Here is a 20,995-nt window from a genome sequence, read left to right as displayed (position 1 = left end):
TAAGAGAAAAAAAAAGGGAGGAAAAGGAATTAAAATAAAAATACTGTTTTTGTTTCATTTGTTTGAGGCTCTGTAGTTGTTGGTGTGGGGCTCCTCTGTGGGGTGTACTACTACTACCACCACTACTACTACTACTACTACTACTAATAGCAGCATGGGTTTTGGGTGGTTGGTCTGAGGTTTGAGGGGGGTTTCATGGTGATTAAAAAATGATGGTGAGATAATTGTTTTGGGTGCAGGGTTGGGTTGAGAGAGGGTGTTGATTTGATTGTGCATGATGGGGTTGTACAAATGCATGATTCCAGTTGAGGAGGGTGGGTGGGTCTTATCATTGGATTGTACCAAACACAAAAAGGGGTGCCATAAATTAGGAGGAGATTAAGGTTAGATACCATGTATAATCTTTGTAATTGCTGTGTATATGAAGCTAATTTTGTCACTAATATTTTGGGTACAATAAAGACCTAAAAGTGCATCTTTCCTTTTCCTCTCAAATTTCCATTGTGAAATTAATTGTACATCAATCCACCAACTGTGATACATTTTGAGATTGTAAACTTCTATAAAAAAGAATCATCTGACTTATCTGTCGTGGCCAATGCTTAATTTATTAATACCAAAAGAGAAGTGAAGAAGAAGCAAGAAATATTTATCACACTCTTAGAAAATGGTCAATTAATTTGTCATTAATGAAAGTAAAAAAAATTATATGTTAAGGAAGAAATGTGTTTATGCGAGAATTTCCAAGTCTTCTGAAATTTGTTATAACGGTTATTCTGAAACGGCAAAAAATTATTATTTTCAACGGTGTGAGATGTGTTATTTAGATTGGGGGAGTAGATGTGCTAGATGATCTCAATATTGTATCTTGTAGGAACAAGGAACACTACAGATCAAGAGTCAGATGTAATAGACCAATCGTCTCTAGCACAAGTAGCGCAGGGCGTGATAGTTAGTATTCAATGTTCCAAGTTCGAAATTTAGTTGCTCCGCATTTTTAGCTAAACTTATTTATAAAAAGATAAACGAAACAGCTAGCACACTACTTTTCTCTCTCATAAAAAGAAAGAGTCAAATGTAACAGATGAGCCTCTTCGTCCTCACCACTTCCCGATTTAAAAACAACTAATTAAGCAGTCAAAAGAATAGTGCATTTATTATTAAAACTGCATTCATCTATATATTCTATAGGTTTTGAAGCTGCTCAATATTCTAGTGTAAGTTAAATTAACAGTCAAAAGAAAAATTAAATGGTCATAGAATTTTAATACGATTAAACCTCAAGTTTCAAACTCTCCTTTTTGTTTTTGTTTTTGTTTTGTTTTGTTTGTTTATTTTTGTCATGAATTTTTTCTTTTTTTGAACCTTGAAGAGTAATTCAACTAACGAATAAATTGATGTTAAATTAAAGAGATCTATTATAAATATGAGAATCAATCAAAATAAGTCTTTGTGTGTGTTTTTTTTCTTTTGGTACATACGTGTGTTTGTGTGTATATCTATGTAAAATGAAAAAAAAAAAAAGTTTCCGTTAGTTTCGCGCGCCATCAGTTATTTGATGCCAATCAATAGCACGAAATCTCATAATAGTAGAGATTATTACCTTTATTAAAAGATGCAGCAGGACCAAATCTCATGCTCTTTTCCCGTAAAAGAGACCACAAAAATCACACAATTACACATGCATGGCATGTTATTGTTAGGTAAGTTTTTAACTTTTTAAGTATCATAATTAAACTTGGTACAGTTGATGGACCGTAGAATGGTATCTCGTGCTACTGCAGAGACGCGACATGCAATGCACCGTACAATAATAGCTTAAGTTTATGATTCATAGGGGACCATTCAATTATGCTGTGGCCAACATTGCATACCTTTGTAACCAGCTAATATCGCAGTTATAAAGTGAGGTAAATGAGTTTAGTTTAAGCCGAGCTCGAATCTCACCCGAAACGCGGTCCAAATTATCGGACTAGCTAGGTTTCGAATTTGGACCTCATACCTCTCAATTTGGATTCGGTCTAGCTCGAATTTGAATTCGAATCGTTAAAGCGCGCAACTCAAATTGAACCCACTGAAACTTTTTTTTTTTTGAGAGATAGGTAGCATGCTACCCGTTTCGTTTATGTCATTTAAAAATAAACTTAGCTGGAAATGTGAATCAACTGGGATTCAAACCTGGGTCTCGAGTACCAACCACCAAGCCCTTTGCCACTTGCTCTAGGGACAGTCAGTGTACCCGCTGAAACTATACTAAGGAACAATGTGTAGCTATTGTTTCTATTTAGGCACAAAAGTTGAAATTTAAATTTAGTGTAAAAACTACGTACAGTTGTAAAGGGAGCAAAGGGATCCCGTAATCAGAGTGAGAACGACTACACGATCGAGTGAGTGGTTCCCACACACACCACACCAAAAGCTAAAATCCTAAAATGATCTTGTTTCCCTATGTAACTTTCATTATTATCGGCCCCATGTTCACGCAAATGCCTCTATCTCCTGTGTACCATTGTTTAGTTACTCTGCATGTCACAAGATATATGCCATTAATGTGCTCTACGGTTTGCTTTTTAAAATATAAGAAGGGTAAATTGCAACCTAACTTGTGTTTAAATTACCGATAGTCTCTAACGCAAATAGTAAAGAACTTACTTGTTGATTTTGAGGTCCCAAGTACGTAAAATTCTAGTTGTTTTACATTTTTAGCTAAGTTTATTATTAAAAAAAATGAGCAATACGAGTACAACTAGCTATGTTTATTACTAAAAAAAAAGAAAATTAATGCAGGATACTACCCGCTCTCTCAAAGAAAACTTGCGTGTAAATTTTGTTTGGAGTGTCATAATTTTAAATTTAACAATCAAAACTGTTAGCTAGCTAGGGCAATACATATTTATCACTTTTTTTTTCTCATTTTATATTTTAATTCTACAGTTCATTAAGTTGTTGTTGTGGTCTTGTTGTCTTCTATCTAAAATTAGGACCATTGAATTTAAAGAATAAAACTGATGAAGAACACATGAATTTGTGATGTACAGATATACAAATGAACCAGATGCAAATACCACTTAACATTTACTCTAAAATTTTTTTAAAAAAATGCAATATTATTGAACGTTCAAAGTTTATGATAAAATATTATAAAAAGATCAAAATTCTGAACGTCAAATTTAAAAATTCATGGACAAAGATGAAACTAGAGTTAAACTTACCCAATATAGAAATCTAAACATTTATTTATCAATTGTTTTCATATTTTACGCTTCTTTTGCACCATTTAAAGATCCTAATTAAATTCCTGGTGAATCTAAATGGAGGTAATCAACAAGCCTTTACTATATCTAACAATAAATAATAATACTTCTTCATATTACTTATTAATCACATTTTAGATTGACAAACCCCACCGCAGTTATTCTAGTTTTAGTAAATTCTACAACTTGCCAATGGCTTTCTCTTGATCTATTTTTCCAAGAGAATCGTATATTAAGATATACGACGTCTTATTCCGTATTAGATGGAGGAATTAATATAAACAAAAACTAGTTTACTGCAAAGCTTCCGCCTCATTGTAGACACAGTTAACAGTAATCGATGCATATTCCATAGAGCTAAAAGTATCAAGATTATATATACGTGGAAAAATTGATTTGCAATGGGTATTAACTTAATCAAGTATACGTATAATATACTATGGAACGTTGGCTGTGGACCACGATATAGCTTTTCTGAGTTTTTCTTTTTAATGCTCTTCATGCTTGCACGCTTGTCCAAGAGCAACAAGAATAATGGCAATCGAGTTTGGACTTAACTAACAGTGACCCAACCAATGTAGCTACTGACATGGTGGAATCGCCCCTTTTATTTAAAATAAAGAAAAAAAAAAGAAAAAGAAATCTATCTTCTTTCGATAGTAAAATTTCATAAGCTAAAATTAATACAGATGCAGCACTTGTCCGATCTGGTTTCAGAATATAAGTGTTTGGTGTACAAAAACTCTGAAAATCATACTATTACAGAAATTTATGAAGGATTCGCAACTTCAATACCGGAAATTAATTTCATTTTTAGACTTCATTGAGAGTCGATCACCTTGAAAACTTATTATTCTCGCAAGATTAATATGTCGAATAATCCTTGTGCTTTATTCAAATATGGTCCAATGTTAGTTCTGTCAAAGAGACCAAAAGGGTAACGAAACTCATTGAAGCCATGAAAAGTCGAAAAAGAAATAGATGTACAAGAAAGAGATGGAAGGGTAAGAAAAGTCAAAGGATATGAAAAAGGAAAAGGAAAAAAAAGGGATGTGGTGTCATAATATACGCATATGTTTCTGAATATACAGCTAATTTGCTCATCATTTATGTTTCGACCCAAATTAACCGATTAAGCGATTACATAGCCGTGTTCATATTTCACAAATGCAAGCATTAGAACTGTAATGATCGAATAGTGACGTAAAAAACTTAAATTTGGGCCTCTTTGAATGCCCAACTATGTTATTCGATAATAAAATATTATATAGTGTAAACATAATTAGGAGCTCGATTTTTCTTCGTTGCACTCATGTTCATGCGTATTACTATGTCCGTCTGAGGAAATGACTTTAGAGGATCTGTATACTATAAAATTTGTGGACATCTAATCATACTCGTTATATTCATTATTATATTTTTCATGGAGAAACCAAAAAAAAAAAAAAGAAGAAGAATTGACCAAAATATTTCTGATCCAGACTATATTATGCATTTGAAAGTATGAAAGCTTCTGTACTTTCAAGTTTTTTTGATAAAATATCTTTTTTTGCAATCGGCTCCGTTCGACATAATTTATAGTGTTGAAACTATCTAGGAACTAAATTTTTTAATTCGTTTGCCTAGTTATATAACCAACCAGTAGCTTCAAAACAAACGGCTCAAAATAAAACTCTCATAAATTAAAAACAGTAATAAAATATTTAAATTTCAAATAAAAAATATTGATCTTACTCTTGATGGTAAATATAATTTTTTATTAGACTTTTATCTAAATTGAATTGATATACACCGTTAAATTTACAAATACATATATCACATCGGCTATCAAAATAATTATTTTTTAGATTCTTTAATCACTTGGCAAATACTGTCGAAATATTATAAAATTTAGTTTCTAAATAATTTTAGTAGTATAGATTATAGCTAAGAAAGCCGATTTGTCGAATCGAATGTTCCATCATGCATCATCGATAATAGTTTAAAGAGTATGAAACCTTTTATAGTGCGGTTTTGGCGTTCCGGTTCACTTGATTGCTTTGATGATTTAATAGGGAAAGAACAAGGAAGCTGCGGAGGTGCCTGAGCTCTCAGCTACCACTATGACAAAGCATTAATTAAGCATCTTCTTTCGACTTTTTTTTTTTTTTTTTTTTTTTTTTTTTGGTTGTTGTTGTTGTTGTTGTGTTTTCATGAGTACGCCGTGGCCAGTTTCTGATTCCACAGACCCACACCACACTCGCTCGCTCTCTCCCTTTTGAAATGACCGTCCCTCTGTTTCAGTACTCGCCTTTTCCCTCTCGTGTTCTTTTGCTGTTTGTGACCCAATTTCCCATCGAGTCAGAGCGATAAGGCGTTAACCTTGACCCTGTCACATGACCACGAATTTCTATGTACAATATCTCTCTCTCTCTCTCTTATCTCTCCTCTTTCTCTTTTTTTTTCTTTTTTTNTTTTGTGTGTATTGGAGTTTCTTTTTAAGAAAAAAGTAGTATATTCTTTATTTTACTTATTATTTTAAAACTAAATTTGGCTAAAAATATGAATAAATTAGTATTTAAAATTAAAACTCCGGATGCCAACCATTAAACGTTTTGCCACTTTCGTTAGGGACAGTCAGTTTGTGTGTATTAGAGTTGGTGAGTATGCGCGACTATGGACTCACCAACCACATTCACATTATGTGCTAAGAGAGTTCCGCTCCCATCCAAATTCCTACCTGTTATCCATACATAGCGCAGTGGCTAAAACTTTGATGGTTGATATGTTGAGTCTCAAATCTAAAGTTTAGTTGTTTCATATTTTTATATAAAAAAATATATTTCTAAAAAATAATAATAAACAAAGCGGATAGTTTATTATCATTCTCTCTTAAAAAAAAAAGAGGTTTAAATATATTTTCCTATCCAGTAGTTCATTGTCTCTTGTGATTACTATAGAACATATTACGTGTTGTGAAAATTATACAAAATACATTTCTATTGCATTGATTCGATTAAAATATATATTTTTTACGCATAGATAACTAGACAGTGCTAAATACCAAAAGAACAACATAGATGTTTTTAGGTAATAAGTTTAGTTATAGAGATTCTTAAATAAAAATTCTTAAAGTAATGTACATGTAGCATATACTGTACCGAAAAGAAGAATCTACTTTCCCTCAACCAAAAAAAAAAAAATCTACTAGTTCCAAGTTATGCGCTTAATAATTCTCTCACCTAATGATCAATAGTCATTTTAATGCTGTAAAGTCATATATATCAAGAGGTTACACTGGTACATCACAGCAAATTATTTATATTTAAACTTTAAAAATTTTAGAGATTCCAATGTATTTGGGTGACATGGTGGACCAGCTCTTTGCTTCAATTTGAGATTCGAGCTCTCGGTAACAGCGCTCAACAATTCTAGGGAGCCTTTTATTATTGTTAAGGACTTAAAAAGAGAACGACCACCTTGGCTTTGGTTAGGTATCTACAATTTTATATCCTCTCTCTCTCATGCATGCACATTGAAGGGCTTAGTCTAATTAACAATTTTCATTTAAATTGTCGAAATAGTACTAGCTAGTGCATAAAAAGCGGTTTCGAAGTTTATGAAGCTTTTGCTCTTGGGGAGCAAAAGCTCTTTTAAGCCATTAATTAACTTCACGTAAAAAATTTAATCCTTTTAAGAACCCTTTTTCTTAGATAGAAAATTGGGGGAGCTAAAGTTTTAAGCTCTTGGGAAACAATTCACGTAGAATCGATTAATATCGAAAACTATCTTGAAGTGCTTACTGAAACAAAGAATAATTGGAGAAGAAAATATATTTCTTTCTGATTTTATAAATTACAAAAGACCTCTTTATATAAACAGAGATCAAGCTAATACATGNGTTGGTGGACCAGCACCATCAATATGTCCAGTAAGATCGAGAGCATCAAACAAGAGTTGAATGGACACCGACCATTCACGATAATTAGGCCCGGAAAGTTTAACATCGAGCTGGGCAATAGTCGATGCAAGAACCTGTACAGGCGGCATTGATGGAGGTGTCGGTGTAGGAACCTGTACAGGCGGCATCGATGGAGGTGCGGTTGTCATGACAGAATTAGGTCGAGAGATATCGACGGCGATCTTGTGACGACGAGCTTTTGCGTATTAAGCTAGTCGCGCTCTGATACCATGAAACAAAGAATAATTGGAGAAGAAAATATATTTCTTTCTGATTTTATAAATTACAAAAGACCTCTTTATATAAACAGAGATCAAGCTAATACATGATGAGTTGTGAATTGGTAAGAAAACTAATATAGTATATACTAATATAAGGAATGCATAATCTCCTGTACAAAGAAATATTTATATAAAGTAACACTTACCTCACACACTTGTCTGAAAATTCGCCTCCTAATTATATTCTGTCACCGTGTCCGATAAATTGTTTGATATATTACCGCATTATTTTTTTTATTAGAAAAATCAAAGGAATTCGAAACATAAATTGATGTTCAGTGATGGAAAAAAAGGAAAACCAAGGATAGAGAGAAACAAGAGTGGTTGTTTGCATTTGACTTTTAATGATTTACTGATCACCATTGCATCAAATATTTGTTGCATCTGCTGGAGCAAGTGACTGTTGCATTTGTCGACCGATAAATGATTCGCCAATCCCTAGCTCATTAAAACACTAATTATAAATTTGTATTCATTATCTCCACAAGAGGAACAAATTAGATCACACTTAATTAGTCAATAGCTAGAAGTTTTTTTTTTTTTTTTTTTTTTTAGAGATAGGTAGCACGCTACCCGTTTCGTTTATTTCATTTAGAAATAAACTTAGCTGGAAATGTGAATCAACTAGAATTCGAACTTGGGATCTCAGGTACCAATTATCAAGCCATTTGCCATTTGCTTTAGAGACAGTCGATTTCTTGAAGCTATTAAATATACGAAATAATTGTTATTATCTAAAAACTTAAGTTGGTACAGAACGATATTTAAATCTTTTTATATTTAACACTCCCTCTCACGTCTGGGCTCGAGACTTTTCTCTAAGCTGGTAGAGAATGATACTTAGATATTTTTATATTTAACACTCCCTCTGATATTTAGGCTCGAGACTTTCTAAGCCCATGATGTGGATTTGAATTAAATGTGAGAAAATTAATAATGCTAGAAGCCTGGTGTGACTTGAATTCAGAAACCTTTGCTCTGATACTATGTTAAATTATATAAAATAATCATTATTTTCTAAAAATTTAAGCCGGCAGAGAATGATGTTTAAATATTTTTATATTTAACAGAAGTCATTTGTATATACTCTGCTCTGAGAAAAGAGTATCTTAACCTTTTCATATGTTTCCTTTGGTCAACATACAAAGGACATGCATGTAAAGTTAATAGGCTTGGCCTAACTTTGGTGGAAGCTAGTAAAACTTAAAATAACAACAAAGAGAAGAGTTTGAAAAAATGGCTTAGAGAAGTAGAGGCTACTACAATACAAAAACTTTAAATTTTAGAAGTGTCTCCCACCTAGCTAGACACTTTTAAATTTTGATTTTGTACATAAAATAGATGGGTTAAGGGTGTTTAGTTGGTTTTGAGGCATCCCATACACATGCTCGGCCATTAATAAGCAACCAGGACATCCACCGCTGCTTCTGTGCCGCCGCAATCCTCGCCGAGCAACTGTGTCCCCACAGCCAACTCTTTGATCTTTTCCTTATTTTCTCTAACTTTTCCCACTTGTTCAGAACATATTTAAAGTATTTTTTTTTTAGAGAGAGAAAAATAGCACGCTACCTGCTTCATTCATTAAGCAAATAAAATTAGCTATATAGAGTGAGGCAATAAAGTACTAGAAAAAGAACGAAGAGAAAAAGCTGAGAGTAAGCGAAAACAAGCAACAAAAATAAAGAGTCTAACAAACGCCGACGTTATCCGGTTTTATAGAAATCAGTCCACTTCTTCGCCAGCACTTCAATATGATGAGCAGGATATTGAAAGTTAATCTTTAAATTTGAATGGATGAGTCTAATATTAAATTGATCACTCCTTAGTTTGTGGCGAATTAAATTCTTAGGGTCTGTTTGGACTTCGGAGTTAGTTATCAAGTTTGAAGTTCTAAATTGCAAATATGTTATTCAAACAAGTAGGAAAACATGCACTTTTCAAATCTTCACTTTTATATTGCGACAAGAGACAATGCATTCTCAAAATAGGCCTAAATATTCATTAGAAAACTTGCCTTGCATTTGATGATATTGCTAACAAAATTGAATAAATAGCAAATGTTAGTGTTAAAAGTATTTTTTTTTTTCTTTTTCCTGGGAAAAGAGTGTTGTAATTAAGTTGATCAAACCAGCTAGTTAACTGAGATCACAAATGCAATTGCGATCAATGCCCATTGACTTATATAAATAAAATTACTAACAAAATTACTCTCTCACCACCACTTCATAAGTTAAAAGAAAATTTCAATTTACTAAATGGTTAATACAATAAGGCAAGTGTGTACATTCTTTTTAATTACAGCGGTGCATGCATGCATGCATGATGCATGCCATCTTTTTATCGTAACCAGTTGATCACGCACTGTGTCGGGTAGGGCTACTTAATCTCAAATGTGAATACTCATGTTTTCAATCCGGGGAGATTTTATTATCACCATTGACTTTGATGTTGCTCAAATATATTGAAAACTCGAAGCCACACCTTCTACTATCACTAATATATATATATAATTACTTGTAATTAAAGGTTACAAACTTAACATTATATTTTTTTCTCTCCCACCATATATAAGGAAACTTAAGTCTCCACTAAGTCGTTGTCTTTTGTACTACTAGTCCATGACTTGCACGAGCAAACGCTCACTTTGTTCTACCAATTGTCCCCGATGATTCAACTTGTTGGCGAACGATGGGGATCGATAATGTAGTTTAGTAGAACAATAATAATAATTAATGTAACACTAACTAGCTTACAAATAAGTAATAAGAGAGGTGGGGTGGTGGATGCTTAAAGCTTGAATAATTTTTGGGTCGTAGCTAGGGTGGGGTGGGTCAAAAATGTGCACACTGGCGAGGCTCAATAAAGAATCGAGGCCCCGTGGAGAGGCATCCACGGCGCTTATATGGCTTTTTATGTGCTCGGTGAACGGGTTTAGGAGGGAGACATAGTTGTCTAAACCTTGTTTTCCCGCGTTAGTCGTGGACCGCCCAGCAATTTACCCTTCAATTAATATCCCGTTATGTTACTTTTTGAATCACGTACTATCATTCAATAAACGTAAATTTTTCACGAAGATTTATAACCATTTCACTTTTAGAGCCACGATAAAATGAAAAAATTGTTAGAATATATGGGAGGCGGATCGATTAGTGAGCGGTTCACAGCTGACGTAGCGGAGGGAGCCTTGGGAGTCATTTTTTGAGATGAGGGAGGGGTGATTTGTTTAGTGAACGTACATATCAAGGACTTTTTGAGAGGTTTCGCTTTCATCTTTTCATATATTCTCTCAAAGAGAGGGAGAGAGAAAGAGGGTAGCGACTAGTGCATGGTGCGTGCTTAATTATCCCTGGCCATTGAGAGGACCGCAGTTGAATTCAAAGGCACCCGCTTTGTCACGTTGCAATATTAGCGCGAAGTTCAAAGCGACCGGGTGGTGATATATATATATATATATATAAAATTGAGCTCCTATATTTTTAAAAGTACCAAGTTATTGGTACTTGTAGATTTTTAGCCATTGAATTAAGAGATATGCGGTTAGAATGATGTGGGCCCCCTATGGTTGAGTGGGTGGTTGGTTAAATAGTATAATCTAATGGTTGAAAATGATCCGAGAAGTAGGTCTAATGGTAAAAAACTTACAAGCGTGCTTGGTGCTTTTACAAGCACCATAACTGAACTCATATATATATATATATATAGAGAGAGAGAGAGAGAGAGAGAGAGAGAGTATATGCATATATGTGTGTGTATTGATTGTATGATGGTCATGTGGGGTCAAGCTGTGTCCCAAATGTAGCTTCTTGGAATGTACCCACATTATACAAAACCTGACTAGCTAGGAGTAAGTGATATGGGCCGTAGGAAGAAGCGCTAGTACTTGGTACAAGTATAGTAGGGTCTTTTCGAGTTCTAAGACGCATCCTCCTACGGAATTTGATTTCAGTATCTATGTACCTTTGAAACGTACCACAGTTAAATTTTCACAACCTGCACTTGGAAAACTCGGTATTTCATGTAAATGTACCTTTAGACAGACATTCTAATTGAAAACCACCTGTAAGTAACTCATCATTTGAGTGAGTTTCTGTTTAAGCCCAAGGTAAAATTGTTTCGAATACAAAAGGTGTGTGTGCATATATAAATGTTATATATATACAACTTCAAACTTTGTCACATCTTTAGAGAACTTTCATAGAAGTGCTCAATATTTAGTTCTTATTGCTCTGGCTCATACTTTTGAATCTCATTCATTGTTGAATTGAACAGCAATTTAATTAATGTCTATCTATCTATGGCTACTATTAGGCCTAGAACAGGCTAAATCTAGGGTACTCGCGTGTTATCTAAAAGCGAGGAGTGCCAGGCCCAGCCATCGAGCTGCAAACTCTTTCTACGGCCACTCATGAGTCATGACTACCACCAACCAAACATCCCCATTTCCCTTCTCTCAAAGAGTACTAACAGCTACGTATCAGATGTTTGCGAAAATGCCTTGTAGAACATCAAATGTAGCAATTTCACAAAAGGGCAATTATGAAACTATTATTTATTGTCAGCGAACGGTATTTTGAATGATCAAAAGTTATACAGTATTGGACCAAGGTTGCAGCCCTAAAATTATGACGTCCATACATTCCGAACACAGGAGTAGCGAATAATGCTCCAAATTGCACTTTAAAAGGTTGCAATTTAACAAAATTATGAGATTTATCAGACAATACTCGAGACACAAATGGGTATCATCAGACCAGTGAACAATGAAACTGCTAGGTTACCTAGAAGCTGCTAGGTTACAACATTCATACCAGTGAACAATGAAATAAGGCACTCTCCTCATGTACTCCAGACACAAATGGGTATCAGACAATATTACATTCCTAATATAACCATCACGGTGCTTAATGAACAAGGCTTCTGTATTAAGACATGTTACCATAGTTCGATTGCGTAGAGCGACAGCGAGAAAGAAAAAGGTTTTAGGACCAATCAGTGTGGCCAAAGGATAATCAAACAAGTGCGGTTTTCTTCAAAGTCTCCACACATGCAATATAATTCCACGAGTCAGATGCATCAAAACGTTCTAAATCAGAAGAGAGCAGCACAAGAGCCCAATAGCTAGATGGGGACTACATGTTTTTTCTCAACCACAGCAATTTCTTTCTCAATCACCTCCAATCAGCACGGGGCAGGAGGAATTAACAATATATGCACACTGAGAAAGATGTTATAGAATCTATAGAAATCTAGAAGGTAGCATCATTGTACCAAGTAGCAACCATATAAAAGTACATCTTGTTCTATTAGTCTTCAGAGACATCCGATCTTGTTCTATTTTAGTAAACAGACACATGACATCTAAGTCCACCTCCCCGCATACAATATCCCATTCATGCCTCTCCTATGCTTCGTCTATGTGCTCCTGTAAATGATATAAATTGTTTAGACATGCGTAAGCATCATATAACAGAAAAGCTAACAATGTACGGAGCCCCTCTCAAATATAGGCCATTATGAAATAGAACCCTGGACTTTTTTTTGATTGACACCCTTCAACTTGTAGTTGTTTTGATTTATCTTCCTAAATTTAAATTAAAATTTGTCAAAAATAACAACTTGGTTACCTAATAACAGTTGCAGTTCCATTAGCTGAAAATGATTAAAATAATTAAATCACCGTTAAGTTTAACAAAACCCCTGATTTGGTTGATGAAATGGCATAAATCAGACAAATCCAAAGTTGAGATGGTGTCAGACTGTCGGTCATAAGAAAAATAGCTGAGGGTTCTATTTCAAGATGGAAGATAGTTTTAGAGGGTCCTACTTTTTGACCAGAAAAAAACAAAGCTAAGCTGCTAAGAAGCTAGCACAAGAATGATACTGACCTGTGCATCAGAAGTCCAAAGAGTGAGATTATCACGGAGAAGCTGCATGATGAGTGTGCTGTCCTTGTAAGAGTCTTCACCAAGTGTGTCTATCTCAGCAATGGCATCATCGAATGCCTGAAAACATTTAATAAGTTACTAAATTAGGCAGAATTCGGCAGAAGTTACGACGACTAAAATTCCACAAGGTAATTTCCTATATCTTGTTAAAAATGACTTACTAAAGCAGCTTGTTTCATTAAAAAAGATGCCTATTTTTGGAGTTCAGTATGTTACAACCAGAACCAAGATTTCAGTTCAAGATAAGCAGATGCTATCATGTTTGGTCAACCACAAAATATTTCCCTGATTTAAGTCCTATAGTTTATGATTTTAAGTTGATAGCCGCATGATCTTCTTTTTTTTAAAACCCTTCAGAGATTCCAAATGGCCAGGTAATGTGAATTAATTTCCATTTTCATTTTATTGAACAACCTACTTTTACTTAAATGGTTTAGTTGGCTTATCATACTGTTAGAGAACAACTGGTAGAGATGAGTTTATATTCTTTGGCCCCTTTCCCTTACCAGCAACCCCCATACATACAGTTAGCAGAAAGAGGAAACACACGTAATGTCAATTTTTTGGTGCAATATAAGTACGAAGATTATAACAAAGGTAAGTGGACATTCTGAAGCATACTATCGCATGCAGAGTAGAAAATAATGGATGAGGTTGTGTCAAATAAAACACGTGGACACAATAAGACATACAAGTGGCATTAGTTTCTTGGTTCAATATAAGCAGAGTATCCTGGAAAACTACAAAATGTTAATAAGTGGACCAGCTGAAGCATAATATTACATGCAGAGTAGAAAATAATTGATGAGATTATTCATTAGAGTAAAGCATATGTGGAAGTATGAATGTTTCCACAGCAAAACAAGCTGTCAACAACTTACCACATGTTCAGTGAATAAAGCATATGTGGAAGCATGAATGCTTCCATAGTAAAACAATGTATCATCAACTTACCACATATTCTGTTTGGGAATGAAATTATATAGGGATAACTTCTTTTTACCTGTAGGTTATCCTACTAGCCCAAGATAGTCACAAACAAAACCATTCCTATATTTACTTTTCAGTTTATAAGGATGAACTTAGCAATCACCCTGTCTAAAAGCAATACGTTATGCATGCACCTGTATATGTACCACATATGAGAACGACTATGTATGTGGGTATTTACTTGATAACTTTGCTTATTTCTATAGGAATTGAGAGCTGAGTTTTATTTCGTAGCTTCATTCCTCTCTCTTGCTGCTAATGCATGCTACAAGAAAGAAAAGCATGCACACACGCACGCACACATGCGTGCGCGCAGGATTTAGACATTTGACCCGTCTAAACAGTCTGGTATATCTGAGTACCAGATTTGAGTGATTCCACACCAAACAGGATATCAGAGTACCAATTATAAACCAAATTAAGTATTAAGACATCAACCAAATAAATTTCCACCCATCTGTATCGATATACAGTGCCAAGCATAGACTTGGTAAACTGCAAACAAAAAACTGCTCTAACAAAACACAATTCTGGACAGAGGGTTTACAACAAGCACCTCTTTCTAGCCGTACCCCCCTTTGTTGCATGTTTATGGCATACAAATCAATTCTTGTCATGTTAACTACAGTAGCTGCAAGCCCACAACCTTTTACAGCAATTTCATTCCTCTATCTTTTCACATATGCAACGCAATTATCTCAGCATATGCAGTTAATCAATCTAGCTCGAAGAAAAACAAAATTCTAAAATTAACGAAATCAACGTAAAAGAAGAAATAGCATTTCCAACCTGCTTTGCCATGGCACAGGCTTTCTCTGAGGAATTCACGATCTCGTAGTAAAACACTGAGAAATTAAGCGCCAATCCTAGCCTTATAGGATTAGTTGGTGGAAGATCAACAAGAGCAACTTCCTAAATCAAAGAGAAGAAAAAAAAAATACCATCACAAACACGTTAGAGGCAGGTTTGATATGTAGCTCACTTTAATAAATAACTTTCAAAGCCATTGCAATGAGCTCATCTGATATTAGTAGAGCTCATCGAGCCCAAAGGACACCCAAAAATTGGAAATCATTAGAAGGAAGCACCAAGATGAACTCTCCAGTTCATGAATATCAACAAATGTTGCTCTAACAATGGTTTACTTATACATCATGATCGTCAATCTGATTAGGGCTAACTAAGTCAGTAAGAGGTCTACTACTCCAACTGACTATATATTCCCTACTAGGATTGCTTCATCTTTTCTATTCCATGGCAGACCGTTACACCTAGTCTAATCAGATCGAAATAGGTAAATACGTCATCTGTAATTCCGATATGGGGCCTTCATTATCTTTTGCAGCTGGTATTGGCGACCAACTATAGACAGTAATACTTTAACTAAATTGTAAGTCCTACCAAACTGATTAGTAGAGTTTCATGCCTAACAAGGCTAACTTGCAGATTAAATTATTCTAGGGTTCCTGTCTAGCTATAAAGATAATTGACTATTTGGGCTGATATTGAACAGGTAAAATCAGCATCAAACCAATCACCCGATAAATTATCCAACTAATTTTGTGCTTGCATCAGCCTACCTCCATTAGCCCTGGTGGCATGAGCTCGAGTCGCCGCATCAGAGAGAAACTCAAGACACTGAAACAACATTTTCAACTGAACAGTTCATAACACCATATGTCCAACTTTATTCAGCATCCAAATTAGAAAGATTCACGGATGTTTCTCTCACAGCAAGAGATTATTACATGTGATTTACTCTATTTTTACCACACTTTCACCAATTATGAAAGAATTCGAAAACCTAAAGTCTCCTTTCTACAGATTGAGATATCTCTCAATCAATTCTATTAGAAAAATCTATACGAAACCCCCCAAAAACAACAAAATAAGAGATAATTTAGATGATCAGAATCCGCGAATAGATAAAAGCTACCTCGGCCGCCTTATACGCGGCGAGGGTGTTCTCGGCGGCCTCCTTGCGCTCGGCCCCGGCCTTGAACTCGGCGAGGTAGCGGTGGTAGTCGCCCTTCATCTTGAGGTAGAAGACCTTGGACTCGCTCGACGCGGCGGAGGGGACGAGGTGGGAATCGAGGAGGGCGAGGATGCGGGCGCACACTGCGGCGAGCTCGGCCTCGATCCGCGCCCGGTACGACCTCGCGAGCGCGGCGCGCTCCTCCTCGCGGCGCCCCTGCTCCTTCTGCTCGACGGAGGAGACGATGCGCCACGCGGCGCGGCGCGCGCCCACGAGGTTCTTGTAGGCCACGGAGAAGAGGTTGCGCTCCTCCGCCGTGAACTCGCCCAGGGACGGGGTCGCGCGCGCGAGCGTCTCCATGTACCCGGCCATCTCCTCGTAGCGCTCGGCTTGCTCCGCGAGCTTCGCTAGGTACACGCAATTGTCGCGGGAGAAGGGCTCTGCCGCATCCATGGCGAGCGAACTAGGTTACCCTAGGGCGAAGACTACGAAGACGACGAAGTGGGAGAGAGAGAGAGCTTCTACTGATAGTCTGATACTACTGTCGCTCGCTTCACTGGCTACGGTCGAGGAGAGAGTGGGCACTCTTTATAGTGATTGGAACCTGATATTTGCTTGAACCTGGACTGCCACGTCATCGTTGGGCCACTCAATTATCTGCTCATTCCACCCCTCCCCTCGCCCAGTCGTATAGCTTGTAATACGCTACTTACAAGTTTTTATTTTTTATTTTTTATTTTTTATTTTTTATGCTTTATGAAGTTTTAGTTTCTTACTTTGTATTATTTAAGTAAATTAAGATTTCATAAAACTGTTAGGCCTAATTTGAAAACTTGGTACCGTGAGTTACGACTTGATACAATTATATAAAATATATGATACACAAGTATTTAATAAAAAAAAGTAAAATAAATAACTCTTTATATAAATTTTATCACATAATTATTTTTTTCAAAAAAAAAATGCACTCAGTTTTCTCGACGAACATCAATTATAATACTTACGTAAAGGCTTATATGCGTAAAGAGCCTTTTTAGAAGTGAGATTTTAAATAGTGCTGGGATGAGGCTCGGTTCACTGGCGACGTGGTGAACTAACTCCAGCAGACATCTTTTTTTTTGGGTGGGGCTTGGCCGCTTGGGCATACATGGCAGGTGTTTTCTGCGCGCTGTGGTGACCGCCGGTGGAAATTTATGCCTCCTCACTGCTTACTCTCCAGAAAAATTCAATTAAGGTTTATAACATAGAATGCTGTTCGTTTCTAGAGCAAATGGCAAAGAATTTCATAGTTGGTATTCAAAATTCAAATTTGAATTCTAGTTAATTCATATTTTCAGTTAAATTTATTATTAAATAAAATAAAACGAAGTTAATAACGTGCTATCTATCTCTCTTAAAAAAAAAAAGAAAAAAAAAGGTTTATAACATAGAATTAAATGCATTCACATTACATAAAAAGTATATTTTTTTTATAAATAATTTTATAAAATTTAAAATTTAGTGATTAGTATTTTATTCTTTACCTGGTGTATTATAACTATCCTCTCATAATTGATATTCTTTTATCAAATAAATACGACCATATAAGCAAATTTGCAAAACGTTATAAGATTTATTGTAAATATAACAGTATTCTTCAATAAAAATCTGGCAAAAACTCTTTTAAAACATCACTTTAATATACAATTATTATTATATTTCTAACAAATTTCTTTCCTATGATGTTTGGTACAATATAACTAATTTAAAATATACCTTTTGTGGTTCTTTTTTAGGAAAGACAGCATGTTTTCTGTTTATTTTTAAAAAAAAATAAAGTTAGCTGAAAATATAAAAGGTAACATACTATCCGTTTTATTTATTTTTTTAAAAAAATAAATTTAATTAAAAATATAAAACAACGAATTTGAAACCTCCAATACCAACTATCAAATCCTTTGTCATACCAACTATCAAATATTTTGTCACTTGCGCTAAAAACGATCGATTTGTGGTTTATATATATATATGACAATAAAGATTTGTTCATCTTTTGAAGATTATCGTCCACGAAAATATTTTAAAGGGAATAAAAAGAAACAGTGCACTACAAAAAAAAAAAAAAAAAAAAAAAAAAAAGAGGGTGTCACGCTAGTCATAAATACTCTCGGTTGATCTTATTGGTTCATGGAGAACGATTTTGGAGGAACTATTGGCTGCACTGATTGTACAAATACATCGTATATATTGCACCTTAAAACTCCATGATAGAATCTCAAAACCAAATTTTAAATTGAAATTGAGTTCTATGTTATTTAAAGGTATGCCTCTAAAAAATCACAAACATTGACACATAAATTCTTAGAAAACAAACAATAATTCTCTCTCTTTTGTTAATTATTAAGATTACTTACTGTCTTAGCAATACGGTTATAAATTTTACGATTTTTTATATGAAAGCTCTTTAGATTGTGTTTGCACTTTAGTTTTAAGATGAGAATCACAAAATTTTAGACGCAATGTGTGAGATGTACGAATAAGTAGGGTGCAGGAACTTTTAATGCATTAGGACGAGTTAGCTGTTCGAGTTCCCGGAGGTCGAAACATTGGCACCGTTTGGATAGGGGATGAGGATAGGGATAACCCGTTATTCCCTTTATATCCAAAAGTTAATTTTGTATCCGAAAATAGTAATTTTTGGTTATCTATAATAACTGAGTATAATTATTCCCACCAACACCTTCATTTTCTATATAAAACTATCCACTATTTTTCTTATTTCATATTATCTATCCAAACATTATTTTTCTTATTCCAAAAACAACCCAATTTTTATCCAAACGTTATTTTTCTTATCCCTATATTTGTACATATTCCTGTAATAGTTAGTTCTTATTTATACCTGAACCGAACGCTACATGAAGGTGCGGTGATCCGAGACGTCGCTTATCCGGTCGAGTGCACGAGTTTCTCAAGTCGTATGATTGACGCTTGAACGGTCCAGATCATCCGATTAATAAAATTCTTGATCCTTCCATTAGCCCCATTGCTTGTCTTGTCGTTTTATTCTGGTATAAAGTATACCGCAAACCTGTGTCCTCTAAAGTTTATTATTATTATTATTTTTTTTGAGAAATAGTTTATTATTATTTTTTAAAAAATAGCATACCATCATTTTATTTTATTTATTAAAAGCACATAAATTTAGTTATAAAATTGTGAAAATAAATTAGATTTAATAGATTTAAAAGCACATAAATTTAGTTATAAAATTGTGAAGATTTAATTACTAATTAGCATTTTTTTCATTAGATTTAATCTAGACTATTTGAAGTACCTAGAAAATAAATTTTATAATTTTTTGATATCATTTGCCTATTGATTGAAAGAACTCAAAATCAACGGCTGAAAATAAATAATGATATGACATTAAAATTTTAGATCAAATATATTAATCTTATTTTACTTAGTATAAAAAATTTTCTATCAAAATTTTATATGATTTAAATATTTCTGTACTGTTAAACTTCCAAACGGCTCACCACGATCATTAAAAGTATTGATTTTGAGCCATTTCGATTATTAGGCAAATGAGTTATTTCGATTACTAGGCAAATGATCTTGTTTAAATTTTAACGTAAATTTTAAATATTTAATTTTCAGTTTGAATTTAAACTAATATATTATAAAAATAAAATTGTCATATTAATTTGATTATGCTTCTGAGATCTATCTGAACAAAATACTGATAATAGAATTAGTTTATTCCGATTCCGATCAAAATGGTGAATCAAATAGAATAAGATAATGAATTATTCCGATTCTGTTTCCAGCTTATTCTCATTTCGATTCCGATACCAATTCTGACTTCGAACTAAACACACCCATAGAGTAAAAATATAAAATTAATCGATGTTTGGTGCTGCATAAAGATGTTGAATTGATCCAAAGAGAATATGTTTGATCAAAATTTATCTAAATAAAGATACTAGCAATCTCGTTCCTAAGACTACATATTAAATGAGTTGTCCCAAGCAAATTGATTTCGAACACAAAATACCATACTAGTCAGGCTTGAGCTTACATTAGCTTGCTTACATCCGGCTCATTTACTCCCAAAGATGTGGTAATTAAGCATAACACATGGTATCAAATTTAAACTTAAAAGTCAATCTAATAGAAAAATAATATGTGAATAATTATTATAATTATATATGTAGTTCCTTATATGCATGTTTGCATATCAAATTCAGATGGATCATTCAAATGGTGGTAATATATCAAATAATCGAATATTCTAATCGTCGCATCTCTTTAGACTTGCAAAATTAAGCAGCTTTATAATTGGTTGTAGTGCCTTATTATACGAGATATCAAATTAAGCGAAAATGAGCTAGAGTTCCAGCAACCAATGACTAAGTCTTGTATGGTTTGAGAGTGTGAGAGAGATTTGGTTTACAACTTAATATATATATAAGGCGGTTGATGAACTAAAAAGCAGACCAAAGATGAATGAGGACAAAATAATTTGTGTGTTTTGGCAGTGAAGGTCAAAGAGATATATGATTAATTATAAAAGCTAGCTAATACGTACATTGATCTTAATGAGAGGGACAATTAACAGATCCTGA

The 20,995-nt window shown here is 34.3% G+C and overlaps 1 protein-coding gene across 1 annotated transcript; it reads right to left on the bottom strand.

Annotated features, from left to right (window-relative positions):
- On the bottom strand, nt 12,523-16,940 carry LOC109706676 (14-3-3-like protein GF14 kappa). The gene is made up of 4 exons (XM_020227625.1): nt 16,347-16,940; nt 15,200-15,322; nt 13,361-13,477; nt 12,523-12,897 (listed from the first exon to the last, which is right to left on the bottom strand). Exons 1-4 carry the CDS (start codon nt 16,836-16,838, stop codon nt 12,877-12,879), a joined length of 753 nt encoding a protein of 250 aa, XP_020083214.1. The 5' UTR covers nt 16,839-16,940; the 3' UTR covers nt 12,523-12,876.

The sequence above is a fragment of the Ananas comosus genome, linkage group 2 (genome assembly GCF_001540865.1).
Source record: "Ananas comosus cultivar F153 linkage group 2, ASM154086v1, whole genome shotgun sequence".
Classification (NCBI taxonomy): Eukaryota; Viridiplantae; Streptophyta; class Magnoliopsida; order Poales; family Bromeliaceae; genus Ananas; species Ananas comosus.
The sequence above is the reverse complement of the archived record's forward strand: the minus strand, read 5'-3'. Positions and strand labels throughout refer to the sequence as shown.